The sequence below is a fragment of the Sparus aurata genome, chromosome 18 (assembly GCF_900880675.1).
Source record: "Sparus aurata chromosome 18, fSpaAur1.1, whole genome shotgun sequence".
Lineage (NCBI taxonomy): Eukaryota > Metazoa > Chordata > Actinopteri > Spariformes > Sparidae > Sparus > Sparus aurata.
Window position 1 is genome coordinate 24839666 of NC_044204.1, and position 15976 is coordinate 24855641.

Here is a 15976-nt window from a genome sequence, read left to right on the forward strand (position 1 = left end):
TTTACATGCTGAAATGTTAATGGTGCATGAAGTCTGAATTTGGTGATCTGTTTTGAAAAAAGATTGGTGCAAACAGCCTGGTACTTTAACAGTGACCTCTGGGTGTCAGTATTACATTAGGAAACCACAGAACACGTTGTCCCTCCCCTCACAGAGCTTTTGTTTGCCCCCTGAAAAACGCAGATTTCATCTGAATCAGCTCGCCACCCGATGGAATCGTGTTGTCTCATTCGTAATTTTGTCACACACAACGGATTTGACATAGAAATTGATTGCAGTAACGGGATTTTTTGCGCTGATGAGTTGTTGGATAACGATGGGGACCCAGAGAGAAATCAGAGGAAGGGTATCCTCCTTGTTCTCAGTTCATGTCGCTTTATTGCTGCTCGTCGGTAAACGCGCTTTGGGAGAAATAAGATATTCTATTCCAGAGGAGGTGAAAGAAGGAACTGCGGTTGGAAATGTTGCAAAGGATCTTGGACTCGACGTCTCCTCTTTGTCTGACCGACGGTTCCGTGTTGTGTCTGAATCGAAGGAGACATATTTTGAGGTAAAAGAGAACAATGGGGTTCTCTATGTCCGGAATAAGATCGACAGAGAGGAGCTGTGTCGTGGCAGCGGCGCATGTCTAATGGAGTTAAAAGTCATAGTGGAAAACCCTTTGGAAATACACTACGTGGTTGTAGAAATTACTGATGTAAATGATCACTCACCTATTTTTCAGACAAAAGAACAGAGATTTGAAATAGGTGAACAAATATTGCCAGGAAGGCGATTTCAGCTGCACGCTGCTCGCGACCCCGATGCTGGAACTAATTCTATTCGTACATACACATTGACATCAAATGAACATTTTGAAGTAGACATCCGTCAAAGCGGTGAGAATAAGGTACCATTTTTAGTGCTGAAGAAATCGTTAGACAGAGAACAAAAGGACAAACACACGCTGCTGGTTACAGCGGTTGATGGAGGTAAACCTCCAAGATCAGGCACACTGAACGTTTCTATTATTGTTCTTGACAGTAATGATAATCGTCCAGTGTTTAGTCAGGAGATTTATCAGATTGCAATTCAAGAAAATGTTCCAGTCGGTACTTCAATATTTAGAATGAATGCAACAGATGCCGATGAAGGAACAAATAGCGAAATTGAATACGGTCTTGTAAAAACTCTGAAGAAGGAAGTCTATGACATTTTTGAGTTGGACCAATTAACTGGAGAGATTAGAGTGAAAGGATTAGTTGACTATGAAAAAAACGACGTTTTTGAACTGGATGTTGAGGCATCAGATAAAGGAACACCTCCATCCGCAGGTGAATGTAGAGTCATTATTAAGATAAGAGACGTTAATGATAATCCACCGGAAATAGAAGTCACATCTCTGTCAAATACAGTGTCAGAAGACTCAAAACCGGGAACAATGGTCTCTCTCATCAGTATGAAGGATAAAGACTCGGGTGTGAATGGAAAAATAATTTCCAGTATAACCTCAGACGTGCCTTTTGAATTAAAACCTTCTTATAAAGAAAACATATTTTCAGTTGTCACTAAAGGAGTTTTGGATCGAGAGCAGGTGTCACATTATGAAATAACAATAAAAGCCACCGACTGTGGTGAACCTCCCTTATCTACTTTTAAAACATTAAATATTCAGATATCAGATGTAAATGACAACAGACCACATTTTGAACAAAATCCATTACAGTTTTATCTGGTAGAAAATAATGTGGCTGGAGCGTCAATATTCTCTGTCAGCGCAACAGACAAAGATCTGAATGATAATGCAGCGATTTCATATCATATTGTGAGAGAAGGGAGTCAGAATGACATCATGTCTTTCCTAAATGTAAACTCTGATAATGGACACATCACAGCTCTAAAAAGTTTTGACTTTGAGGTTCTGAAAAAGTTCCAGTTCCAAGTCGTCGCCACAGATTCTGGAACTCCGTCACTGAGCAGCAACGTCACAGTGAACGTGTTCATTCTGGATCAGAACGACAACGCTCCAGTCATCCTGTATCCAGTCAGCACCAACGGTTCTGCTGAAGGTGTGGAGGAGATTCCCCGCAATGTGAACGCAGGACACTTGGTGACTAAAGTCAGAGCCTATGACGCTGATATAGGATATAACGGCTGGTTACTGTTTTCACTGCAGGAAGTCACTGACCACAGTCTCTTTGGTTTGGACCGCTATACAGGACAGATAAGAACACATCGCTCATTCACAGAGACAGACGAGGCTGAGCATAAACTGCTCATACTGGTCAAAGACAATGGGAACGTTTCTCTCTCAGCAACAGCTACTGTCATTGTCAAACTGGTGGAGCCCAAAGAGGCTTTTGCTGCTTCTGATGTTAAAAGTGCCACTAAAGTTGACGAGGAGGACAATGTGACATTTTATCTGATGATAACTTTGGGCTCAGTCTCTGTACTTTTTATCATCAGTATCATCGTGCTGATTGCGATGCAGTGCTCCAAATCCACAGACTATACTTCTAAATATCTACAAGAGACTAATTATGACGGGACTCTGTGTCACAGCATCCAGTACAGATCTGGAGACAAACGCTACATGTTAGTTGGACCCAGAATGAGTATAGGATCTACTATAGTCCCTGGCAGCCATGCTAATACTCTAGTGCTCCCTGACAGGAGACGTCCGTCTGGAGAGGTAAGACGAAAGTATGATTTTACATCACTTCTACTGAGGATCTTATTTTGTCTTACACTTGCTGTAGAATGAATGACGTCATTCGTATTCATATCTCCATGTTTGCCTTTGTGAAAGAGCCTAATTGTTGACATGTGATTTTGGCCTCCGCAATGTTTCATGTTTCGCTTCCGTCAAATTTGTATAATGTGTGTTGGTTATTTAGGTCACACTCTCTCGAGCATAATATAGTTTTGTACCGTGACCGTGATAAAGCTGAGTAGTGGTAATTTTAGTGGTGAGTTTGTTTTTTGTTTTTATTAAAGAAAAAGCTATAATAGACGGTTATATTTCTTATTTCAGGACACTTGAAAGGTTACTTTGACCATTTGTTCAGTAAAGCTTTCATACTAACACTGATGTGCGCTGTCCATGGTGCTGAACGCTTGTCTTTAGCATCTTAAGTCCTGTCACGGTTTACTGTAGCACTGCAAACACTTCTGTAGTCGCTGACAGGGTGTCTGGGTGTGACTGTTGCTATAAACTGGGATTTTGCATAGCTGTCAGCTGCCTAGTGGTAAGCTTGCCTATGGAGAAGAGTATCTTGAATACTCAAAATTTTGTTTTTGGAGCATTTTGTGAGACTTCGTTTCGGAAATGTTTCACTTCGGTGGAATGATGGCCAATATTAAATCTCTCCTTCATACGAAATGAATGCAGTGAATGGTCCACTGGGTGTCAGTGTTACAGTAGGGATTTGCTCAGACTTCATTCAGAATAGACTCTGCCCCTTTCAAGTGTGTTCTTTTCAGCTCGACCACAAAGAATCACATCGTTTCGGATTTTGTTCTGGACATATCATCCACGAACGTGTCTTCCTGACATTTAAACTCAGGAGAACTGGAGGTGTTTTGAGCTGAAGATTTTTGTGGGCGCTGTTTTCAGATGATTACGCCGAAGAGGACAAAGGACAAAGAGGCGGAATGATGTCCTGGTCGTGCGCTCTGCTTTTCTCCCTGCTGTGTTGCTTTGGCGAGCTGGTTTCAGCTCAGATAAAATACTCGACCCCAGAGGAAGTTAAAGTGGGAGCTATCATTGGAAATGTTGCCAAGGATTTGGGACTCGATGTCAGTAGCCTGGCGAACAGGCGTTTTCGCATTGTGTCTGGAGCTCAGGACGCGCTGTTTGAGGTAAACCCGAACAATGGGGTTCTGTATGTGCATAAAAATCTCGACCGAGAGCAGCTGTGCGATAGAAACGGTGCTTGCTCAATAGATGTGAAAATAGTTGTTGAAAACCCACTCGAAATTCATTATGTCACGGTGGAAATAACAGATGCGAATGACCATGCACCGACGTTTGTCGAGAAAGAGAAGCTTATAGAAATAGCAGAAAATACTCTGCCGGGAGCACGATTTCAGCTACCAGGCGCCCGTGATCCAGATGTTGGAATAAATTCAGTCCAGCGCTATAAACTCAGTCAGAACGAACATTTTAATCTTGAAATACGAGACAGGGGCGACGATAAGATCCCCTTTTTGGTGTTGCAGAGGCCCTTGGACAGAGAGCAGAAAATAAACCACAGCTTGATTTTAACCGCTATGGATGGAGGGACGCCGCCGAAATCAGCAAATCTTAATATTACAATAAAAGTTCTGGATATCAATGATAACAGACCAAGTTTTTCGAAAGAGGTTTATTCTGTGGTATTGAAAGAAAATGTTGCTTTAGAGACGGTGGTGATAAAAGTCCAGGCAACTGATCTAGATGAGGGAACTAACGGGGATGTGGAGTATGCGTTTGGAGGTGACACTAATTCCAAGGTGTTGGAGCTTTTTAGTCTAGACAGAAATACGGGCGAAATTCGAGTTAAGGGACAAATTGACTATGAGACCGCTTATGTTTTCAAATTAGACGTCCAAGCCTCTGACAGGGGTCAGCCTCCGATGACAACGGACTGCAGAGTTATAATAAAGATCCAAGATGTCAACGACAACAAACCAGAAATAGAAGTGACGTCAATATCGAGCATGGTCCCCGAGGATTCAAAACACGGCACTGTGATTTCTCTGATCAGTGTCACAGACATTGATTCTGGCCTCAATGGCAAAGTCCAGTGCAGTCTGACGGGAAATGTGCCGTTTGAATTAAAACCGTCGTTTAAAGAGAATATGTATTCATTAGTGACAAAAGAAAAACTGGACAGGGAAAGTGTGTCACATTATGACATATCGATCACAGCGACAGACTATGGCGAGCCTCCACTTTCCACGTTCAAAACTCTGAGTATTCAGGTGTCAGATGTGAATGATAACACGCCAGAGTTCTCACAGAGTCCACTAGAATTATATTTAACGGAGAACAATGCTCCTGGCGCGTCAATATTTTCCGTGAGTGCATTTGATAAAGACTTAAACGACAATGCCGTAGTGTCCTATCGTATAATAAGAGGGGAAAGCGGCCATAAGGATATGGCATCTTTTCTGAATATAAATTCAGATAATGGACAAATATCCGCTCTAAAAAGTTTTGACTTTGAGGTTCTGAAAAAGTTCCAGTTCCAAGTTGTCGCCACAGATTCTGGAACTCCGTCACTGAGCAGCAACGTCACAGTGAACGTGTTCATTCTGGATCAGAACGACAACGCTCCAGTCATCCTGTATCCAGTCAGCTCCAACGGTTCTGCTGAAGGTGTGGAGGAGATTCCCCGCAATGTGAACGCGGGACACTTGGTGACTAAAGTCAGAGCCTATGACGCTGATATAGGATATAACGGCTGGTTACTGTTTTCACTGCAGGAAGTCACTGACCACAGTCTCTTTGGTTTGGACCGCTATACAGGACAGATCAGAACACATCGCTCATTCACAGAGACAGACGAGGCTGAGCATAAACTGCTCATACTGGTCAAAGACAATGGGAACGTTTCTCTGTCAGCAACAGCTACTGTCATTGTCAAACTGGTGGAGCCCAAAGAAGCTTTTGCTGCTTCTGATGTTAAAAGTGCCACTAAAGTTGACGAGGAGGACAATGTGACATTTTATCTGATGATAACTTTGGGCTCAGTCTCTGTACTTTTTATCATCAGTATCATCGTGCTGATTGCGATGCAGTGCTCCAAATCCACAGACTATACTTCTAAATATCTACAAGAGACTAATTATGACGGGACTCTGTGTCACAGCATCCAGTACAGATCTGGAGACAAACGCTACATGTTAGTTGGACCCAGAATGAGTATAGGATCTACTATAGTCCCTGGCAGCCATGCTAATACACTAGTGCTCCCTGACAGGAGGAGGGGATCTACAGAGGTAAGATTTTTAAAAACATAGTTTTAATCTGTATTTAAGCATACAGTCCATTGCTTGTTTATTGCTGAAACATTTCTTCTATCTCTCAATCTGTTTTCACAGCGAACAGAACAAATATAACTCACAGCAAAGTCTAATTCTTTTTTTTAAGTCTCCTACTTTCATGAACAGAATCCAAAAGATTTGTTTCTATTCTTCATGTCTCATTCATCACATACGAACTGCTCCTTTACAAAAAATGATATAAAAAATTGAAAGTCAAGGTTAAAAATGCTAAATGTGGCTCCATAACTCCGTCTGCAACAGCAACTCTGATGTACTTTAACTGGTTGTGTTTCCTGTTGATGACCACACACATTTATGAACATGATGAATCATAACAAGCTTGAAATACATAAAGGGGCTGATCCTTTATAAAAAAAGAAAAAGAAAAAAAAAGACAGATTTTTCCTTGACTGTGGTCACTCTCCATGGTGCTGAAATGAAAGTTTATTGTTTTCAAGCGAAACAGATTAACCATTGTCTGTATTAAGTATGTGGGCACTACGTTTTTGACAGGGGATTTGAAGCTGTTGCAATGTTTCTGTTGCGTTGTGCAATATGCCTGGACTTAGTGGTCTTAAAGTAGATTTTTGCTGTCATTAAAGGGAAAGTCGGCTTGAAGTTTAATTATTTCTGTTGTTAAAGGGAAAGGCTGTGCAACGAGTTATGGCTGCTGTCAATGGTGCTGAAACGCATGAACACGTCAAACAATAATACAATATTCAAAACAACCCCACAGTGAATAGTATTCTGTTGAAGACCAGAGTGGTCATTGGTAGATGCCAGCACACTTAAGGAATGTATCGCTTCAAAATCTTTCAATTAACGAGTAGAGAGCGAGTGAAAAAGAGGCCGAAAGCTAGACCAATTATCAAGGCACCTTACACATTACTTTATGCTCCCACGGACTTGGAATATTAATTTTAAAAGAGAACAAAAAATATATGTGGTTAAGTTTGTTCTCAGTCATTACCTCTGGGTGTCACTACTACACCGGGAAACCTCACTATACGTCGTCCCTCCCCTCAGGATGCTTTTCTTTGTCATCTTAGCAGAGCAACGACAGCGTTTGAACGCAACACACCGGCCGCTGAATTCACGCTGCGCGTTCTATGAAGATGGATATTCAGCGGATTGGCCATAAATCATAGTTTGTCGCATTAACAGTCTCCTTTGTGTGTTGTTGGATAACGATGGGGACGGATACACAAATTCGAACGATGGACTGCTTCTGGTTTGCTCTTCATGTCGCTCTGCTGCTGCTTTTCGGAACACAGGCTGTGGCTCAGACAAGATACTCGGTTCCAGAGGAGGTCGAAGTGGGAACTGTTGTTGGAAATGTTGCGAAGGATCTTGGCCTTGATATCACCTCTTTGATTGATCGACGGTTCCGCGTTGTGTCTGGAAGCGAAGACGCTATTTTTGAAGTAAACCAGGATAATGGAGTATTGTTTGTCCATAAGCATATCGACAGAGAGGAGCTCTGTCAGGGCAGCGGTGCTTGTCTAATGGAGCTTAAAATCCTTGTTGAAAACCCTTTAGAAATGCACTATGTAGTTGTAGAAATTACTGATGTAAATGATCACTCTCCTAGTTTTCCAGAAAGAGAGCAAACATTTGAAATAGCCGAGCATACACTACCAGGAAGACGATTTCAACTGCACACTGCTCAAGACCCCGATGCTGGTATTAATTCTATTCGTACATACACGCTAACTTCAAATGAACATTTTGAGGTAAATATCCGTCAAGGTGATGCTGGCAAGGTGCCATTTTTAGTGCTGAAGAAATCGTTAGACAGAGAACAAAAGGACAAACACACGCTGCTGGTTACAGCGGTTGATGGAGGTAAACCTCCAAGATCAGGCACACTGAACGTTTCTATCATTGTTCTTGACAGTAATGATAATCGTCCAGTGTTTAGTCAGGAGATTTATCAGATTTCAATACAAGAAAATGTTCCAGTCGGTACTTCAATATTTAGAATGAATGCAACAGACCCTGATGAAAGCAGTAATGGAGAAATTGAATACAATCTTGGTAAAACTCTGAAGAAAAAAGTCTATGAAATATTTGAGTTGGAAAAATTAACTGGGGAGATTAGAGTGAAAGGAATAGTGGACTATGAAGAAAACGAAGTATATGAACTGGATGTTGAGGCATCAGATAAAGGAACACCTCCACTGACAGGTGAGTGTAGAGTCATAATTAAGATAAAAGACGTTAATGATAATCCACCAGAAATAGAAGTAACATCTCTGTCAAATACAGTGTCTGAAGACTCAAAACCTGGGACAGTCATTTCATTACTTAGTGTGAAGGATAAAGACTCTGGTGTGAATGGAAAAATTATTTCACACATATCAAATGACGTGCCTTTTGAATTAAAACCTTCTTATAAAGAAAACATATTTTCAGTTGTCACTAAAGGATTTCTGGATCGAGAGCAGGTGTCACATTATGAAATAATAATAAAAGCCACTGACTGTGGTGAACCTCCCTTATCTACTTTTAAAACATTAAATATTCAGATATCAGATGTAAATGACAACAGACCACATTTTGAACACAATCCATTACAGTTTTATCTGGTAGAAAATAATTTGGCTGGAGCGTCAATATTCTCTGTCAGCGCAACAGACAAAGATTTGAATGATAATGCAGCGATTTCATATCATATTGTGAGAGAAGGGGCTCAGAATGACATCATGTCTTTCCTAAATGTAAACTCTGATAATGGACACATCACAGCTCTAAAAAGTTTTGACTTTGAGGTTCTGAAAAAATTCCAGTTCCAAGTTGTCGCCACAGATTCTGGAACTCCGTCACTGAGCAGCAACGTCACAGTGAACGTGTTCATTCTGGATCAGAACGACAACGCTCCAGTCATCCTGTATCCAGTCAGCTCCAACGGTTCTGCTGAAGGTGTGGAGGAGATTCCCCGTAATGTGAACGCAGGACACTTGGTGACTAAAGTCAGAGCCTATGACGCTGATATAGGATATAACGGCTGGTTACTGTTTTCACTGCAGGAAGTCACTGACCACAGTCTCTTTGGTTTGGACCGCTATACAGGACAGATCAGAACACATCGCTCATTCACAGAGACAGACGAGGCTGAGCATAAACTGCTCATACTGGTCAAAGACAACGGGAACGTTTCTCTGTCAGCAACAGCTACTGTCATTGTCAAACTGGTGGAGCCCAAAGAGGCTTTTGCTGCTTCTGATGTTAAAAGTGCCACTAAAGTTGACGAGGAGGACAATGTGACATTTTATCTGATGATAACTTTGGGCTCAGTCTCTGTACTTTTTATCATCAGTATCATCGTGCTGATTGCGATGCAGTGCTCCAAATCCACAGACTATACTTCTAAATATCTACAAGAGACTAATTATGACGGGACTCTGTGTCACAGCATCCAGTACAGATCTGGAGACAAACGCTACATGTTAGTTGGACCCAGAATGAGTATAGGATCTACTATAGTCCCTGGCAGCCATGCTAATACACTGGTACTCCCTGACAGAAGACGTCCGTCTGGAGAGGTAAGACTTTAACAGGCTTCATTTAGGTATGAAGTTCATTTTTTACCTGCTTTTTTGACCCTTTTGTCATGTCTTGAAAGCTGTTTGTACAAAGAAGAGTACCAAACATATTTCACACCAAACTTAAACAACAGTGTGCTGCTTCGTGTATAAAACGCAATGGGCTGTGTCCGGTTTATTTTGAGTTATATGTCTCCTTCGTCACACTGAGTGCTCTTTGACTTAAATGGTGTAACAACTCAAGTAAGTAGCAGAGCAATTATGGTCTGATTTAAGGATATTATAAGCAGCAAGTCTGTAAAAGTTTGGTCTCATGGTATTTTCACTTCTATCCAGCAAGTGAGTGAAATGGTTGAATATGTTGCAGTGTCTCTGTTGAGTTCTTTTTTTCTTTTCTTTTTTTTTTAATCAGTATTAGCGAACTTAATTGTTTTGTCACTGAAATACTTTTGTGATTGGAGAAAAAAGGCTCTACAACGACTGCTGTCCGTGGTGCTGAAACGGGTGTACGTGAATTGCAGTGTTAGAAGAGGGTACTGAAAAGCATAATTGCATGATCCCTACATCTATGTTACAGTGTCACTTAATAACAGTGTCACTTAATGAGCATCTATGAAAGTGTAACGTCGATATCTAAGTTGTCATGGCGAAGGAGAGGCACATGAACAAATGGAGAAGGACATAGTAAAAAAAAATTGAACAGTCATGCTATGAAATTATGTTGAAATTATTTTCTCTAAGATATTTCCGTCGGTTGTTTTCGGGCCGGTGAGTAAAACATAAATTACATTTGGTCAAATGTATCCTTGCTGATTACCTCTGGGTGTCACTATTACATCATGAAACCATAGACGACTGTGTCCCTCCCCTTTCAAGGCTTTTGTTTCCTACAGAAGAGGGCACAGCCGTATTTGGATCATGCCCACCAGACGATGGAATAAGGTTTTGCGTTTTGCAAATATGCGATAGTCAGCGGGCTGGACATAAATAACGGCTTGTGGCATTAAGAGCTTTCTTGTGTGTTGTTGGATAACGATGGGGACCGTAACGAAATTTCGAACAATGGACTGCTTCTGGTTTGCTCTTCATGTCGCTCTGCTGCTGCTTTTCGGAAAACAGGCGCTGGGTCAGATAAGATACTCGGTTCCAGAGGAGGTAAAAGACGGAACAGCTGTTGGAAATGTTGCAAAGGATCTTGGCCTTGATATCACCTCTTTGATTGATCGACGGTTCCGCGTTGTATCTGGAAGCGAGGACACGATCTTTGAAGTAAACCAGAATAATGGAGTATTGTTTGTCCATAAGCGTATAGACAGAGAGGAGCTCTGTCAGAGCAGCGGTGCTTGTCTAATGGAGCTAAAAATCCTTGTTGAAAACCCTTTAGAAATGCACCATGTAGTTGTGGAAATTACTGATGTAAATGATCACTCTCCTAGTTTTCTTGAAAAAGAACAGAGATTTGAAATAGCTGAGCATACATTACCTGGGAGGCGATTTCAACTGCACACGGCTCGAGACCCCGATGCTGGAATTAATTCTATCCGTACATACACTCTAACTTCAAACGAAAATTTTGAAGTGGACATCCGTCAAAGCGACGAGGACAAAATACCATTTTTAGTGCTGAAGAAATCCTTAGACAGAGAACAAAAGGACAAACACACGCTGCTGGTTACAGCAGTTGATGGAGGTAAACCTCCAAGATCAGGCACACTGAACGTTTCTATTATTGTTCTTGACAGTAATGATAATCGCCCAGTGTTTAGTCAGGAGATTTATCAGATTTCAATACAAGAAAATGTTCCAGTCGGCACTTCAATATTTAGAATGAATGCAACAGACCCTGATGAAGGAAGTAATGGAGAAATTGAATACAATCTTGGTAAAACATTGAGGCGAAAGGTCTATGACATCTTTGAATTAGACAAATTAACTGGAGAAATAAGAGTAAAAGGAATACTGGACTATGAAGACAGTGACGTTTATAAACTGGACGTAGAGGCATCAGATAAAGGAACACCTCCACTGACAGGTGAGTGTAGAGTCATTATAAAGATAATAGACGTCAATGATAATCCACCAAGAATAGAAGTAACATCTCTGTCAAGTACAGTGTCTGAAGACTCAAAACCTGGAACAGTTATTTCACTAATCAGTGTGATAGATAAAGACTCTGGTGTCAATGGTAAAATAATTTCCAGTATAATCTCAGACGTGCCTTTTGAATTAAAACCTTCTTATAAAGAAAACATATATTCAGTTGTCACTAAAGGATTTCTGGATCGAGAGGAGGTGTCACATTATGAAATAATAATAAAAGCCACTGACTGTGGTGAACCTCCCTTATCTACTTTTAAAACATTAAATATTCAGATATCAGATGTAAATGACAACAGACCACATTTTGAACAAAATCCATTACAGTTTTATCTGGTAGAAAATAATGTGGCTGGAGCGTCAATATTCTCTGTCAGAGCAACAGACAAAGATCTGAATGATAATGCAGCGATTTCATATCATATTGTGAGAGAAGGGAGTCAGAATGACATCATGTCTTTCCTCAATGTAAACCCTGATAATGGACACATCACAGCTCTAAAAAGTTTTGACTTTGAGGTTCTGAAAAAGTTCCAGTTCCAAGTCGTGGCCACAGATTCTGGAACTCCGTCACTGAGCAGCAACGTCACAGTGAACGTGTTCATTCTGGATCAGAACGACAACGCTCCAGTCATCCTGTATCCAGTCAGCTCCAACGGTTCTGCTGAAGGTGTGGAGGAGATTCCCCGCAATGTGAACGCAGGACACTTGGTGACTAAAGTCAGAGCCTATGACGCTGATATAGGATATAACGGCTGGTTACTGTTTTCACTGCAGGAAGTCACTGACCACAGTCTCTTTGGTTTGGACCGCTATACAGGACAGATCAGAACACATCGCTCATTCACAGAGACAGACGAGGCTGAGCATAAACTGCTCATACTGGTCAAAGACAACGGGAACGTTTCTCTGTCAGCAACAGCTACTGTCATTGTCAAACTGGTGGAGCCCAAAGAGGCTTTTGCTGCTTCTGATGTTAAAAGTACCACTAAAGTTGACGAGGAGGACAATGTGACATTTTATCTGATGATAACTTTGGGCTCAGTCTCTGTACTTTTTATCATCAGTATCATCGTGCTGATTGCGATGCAGTGCTCCAAATCCACAGACTATACTTCTAAATATCTCCAAGAGACTAATTATGACGGGACTCTGTGTCACAGCATCCAGTACAGATCTGGAGACAAACGCTACATGTTAGTTGGACCCAGAATGAGTATAGGATCTACTATAGTCCCTGGCAGCCATGCTAATACTCTAGTGCTCCCTGACAGGAGGAGAGGATCTGGAGAGGTAAGACATATTTAAATGTTTTTTTTCTCAGGCTCGTGTGCAGAAATTCATTATTAGTCACATACATTATTGAACAAATCAAACAGCCTTTTCCGCTCAAAGACAGTTTCAGCAATGGATGTCAATTTTAAAAACACAATAATTTTCTCTTTTTCATTTATATATCCAACAACCTAGCTATTGTATAGTATGAGGCTTTGCTATTGGTCGGTGTTTCTATACATATATATTTTATGAAATGGCATTCCACTTCTAAATATCCAGTGAACAAAATAGATATATAACATTGTGATTAATACGTTCTTAAGTGTGAGTGTTACTGATTAAATGTGCGATGGCCACTGAGTCTTCTCTTCATGTACAGTGTTTATTTTGTCTGTAGGAGTTTAGATAATCTGATGTTGTGAATTCATCGCATGGTGGCACTAAATAACAAGAAATACGCATCGCACCGGTTCTCCATGCATAGCTCTGTGAGACTGACTCTGAGGCATTCAGGAGGGCAGACCATTATCATCCGATCGGATTTTATTTGAACAGAGGATTTTCTCGTCCATATGACCCGGGCACGTTGTGACATGGGCTTTTTTGTTCTTCAGTTGATGGATATGTAAATCGTGTGTAGTTTGGTTTGTCATTTCTGGATATATCACTTGGTTTAAGACAATGGAACGAAGCGGAGAGGACTCCTGGCGACAGGGAAGGAAACGGCTCGCCCTCGTCGTGGTTTTGAGTCTGATTTTGGGCAAAGCATCGGGACAAATAAGATATTCTATATCGGAAGAAATCAAAGAAGGTACTGCTGTTGGGAACATAGCAAAGGATCTGGGAATAGATCCAAACATTTTAAAAGCACGGGGACTTCGTATCGTTTCTGGCACCACTGAGCCCCTTTTCCAAGTGAACGAAAATGATGGGATTTTATACGTAAATCGTAATATTGACCGAGAGGAGATATGTCAGCGGACCAGTGTATGTTTGATTAACCTTAAAACTGTGCTAGAAAACCCACTGGAGATCCACTATGTCGCAGTAGAGGTGTTAGACGTAAACGACCATTCGCCCTCTTTCCCCGAGAACAACAAAAGGCTCGAGATTTCAGAGTCCACGTTACCAGGGACCAAATTTCAGCTGCATGCTGCTCTCGATCCTGACGGTGGTATGAATTCAGTTCAGCAGTATAAGCTAAGTCAAAATAGTCATTTTCGCTTAGAAGTGAAAGATCGCGGGAAAGATGGCAAAGTCCCTATTTTACAGTTACAAAGCCCGTTAGACAGAGAGGCCTCCAGCAGCCATAGGCTCCTGCTTACAGCCCTGGATGGGGGTAAACCTCCTAAAACAGGCACCATGGAGATTTTAATAGATGTTTTAGATGTGAATGATAACGCACCAGTTTTTACAAAAGATGTATACTCTGCTGAGATAAATGAAAATTCGCCAATTGGAACAATAGTCATACGAGTAAATGCCACAGACATGGATGACGGGTTGAATGGGGATGTTAGCTATTCTTTTGGGAATGTTAACAGTAAGGTGCGCGAGCTGTTTGATGTCGACCCGAGCACAGGTGAGATAACTGTCAAAGGACAGTTAGATTATGAAGTGGATGACAGTTACGAGATAGATATCCAAGCATCTGATAGTGGTGCAATTCAATTTAGAACTGATAAAAGCGTAACTGTAAATATTAAAGACGTAAATGACAATGCACCTGTAATTGAGGTGACGTCACTGTCTAACCAAATTTCAGAGGATTCCAGACCAGGAACGACCGTAGCACTGATAAGTATTACTGATTTGGACTCTGGGGTGAACGGGAAAGTGATCAGCTTTGTTAAAGGTGATGTCCCTTTCACACTAACGCCGTCAATACAGGACAACATGTACGCTGTCGTGACCAAGTCACAGCTTGACAGGGAAAACAAATCGATTTATGATGTAACAGTAGTCGCCAAAGACGCAGGTGAGCCAGCCTTAACATCCGAAAAGACACTGAGGGTTGTTGTCTCTGACGTAAACGATAACAGACCAGAGTTTTCAATGAGCCGATATAATTTTTACGTGACTGAGAATAACCCTCCAGGAGTGTCTGTATTATCTTTAACTGCGTCTGATCGTGACGAGGGAGATAACGCGGCTATTTCCTATCATATTCTCAGAGATGCTGGTCATCAAAATCAAGTGACAGCATTTCTAAACATAAACCCCGAAAATGGAGATTTTATGGCACTTAAAAGTTTCGACTTTGAAGTTCTGAAAACGTTCCAGTTCCAAGTTGTGGCCACAGATTCTGGAACTCCGTCACTGAGCAGCAACGTCACAGTGAACGTGTTCATTCTGGATCAGAACGACAACGCTCCAGTCATCCTGTATCCAGTCAGCTCCAACGGTTCTGCTGAAGGTGTGGAAGAGATTCCCCGCAATGTGAACGCAGGACACTTGGTGACTAAAGTCAGAGCCTATGACGCTGATATAGGATATAACGGCTGGTTACTGTTTTCACTGCAGGAAGTCACTGACCACAGTCTCTTTGGTTTGGACCGCTATACAGGACAGATCAGAACACATCGCTCATTCACAGAGACAGACGAGGCTGAGCATAAACTGCTCATACTGGTCAAAGACAATGGGAACGTTTCTCTGTCAGCAACAGCTACTGTCATTGTCAAACTGGTGGAGCCCAAAGAAGCTTTTGCTGCTTCTGATGTTAAAAGTGCCACTAAAGTTGACGAGGAGGACAATGTGACATTTTATCTGATGATAACTTTGGGCTCAGTCTCTGTACTTTTTATCATCAGTATCATCGTGCTGATTGCGATGCAGTGCTCCAAATCCACAGACTATACTTCTAAATATCTCCAAGAGACTAATTATGACGGGACTCTGTGTCACAGCATCCAGTACAGATCTGGAGACAAACGCTACATGTTAGTTGGACCCAGAATGAGTATAGGATCTACTATAGTCCCTGGCAGCCATGCTAATACACTGGTGCTCCCTGACAGGAGGAGGGGATCTACAGAGGTAAGATT

The 15976-nt window shown here is 41.5% G+C and overlaps 2 protein-coding genes across 5 annotated transcripts in view; both read left to right on the forward strand.

Moving 5' to 3' along the window:
* Window positions 1-167: 167 nt before the first annotated feature.
* Window positions 168-15976, forward strand: part of LOC115568595 (protocadherin alpha-C2-like) — a 195076-nt gene continuing 179267 nt past the window's right edge. The window contains exon 1 of one of the 4 annotated variants that reach the window (XM_030396033.1): window positions 168-2671. In XM_030396033.1, coding sequence (XP_030251893.1) covers window positions 299-2671 — 2373 coding nt within the window. In that variant the 5' untranslated portion in view covers window positions 168-298. Of the gene's footprint in view, window positions 2672-7066; window positions 9555-10434; window positions 12945-13429; window positions 15969-15976 lie in introns of those variants that run through there. The other 3 variants (XM_030396040.1, XM_030396041.1, XM_030396038.1) reach the window with 3 other exon arrangements.
* On the forward strand, window positions 3439-6000 carry LOC115568636 (protocadherin alpha-8-like). Its single transcript, XM_030396135.1, has one exon. It carries the CDS (start codon window positions 3634-3636, stop codon window positions 5983-5985), a length of 2352 nt encoding a protein of 783 aa, XP_030251995.1. The 5' UTR covers window positions 3439-3633; the 3' UTR covers window positions 5986-6000.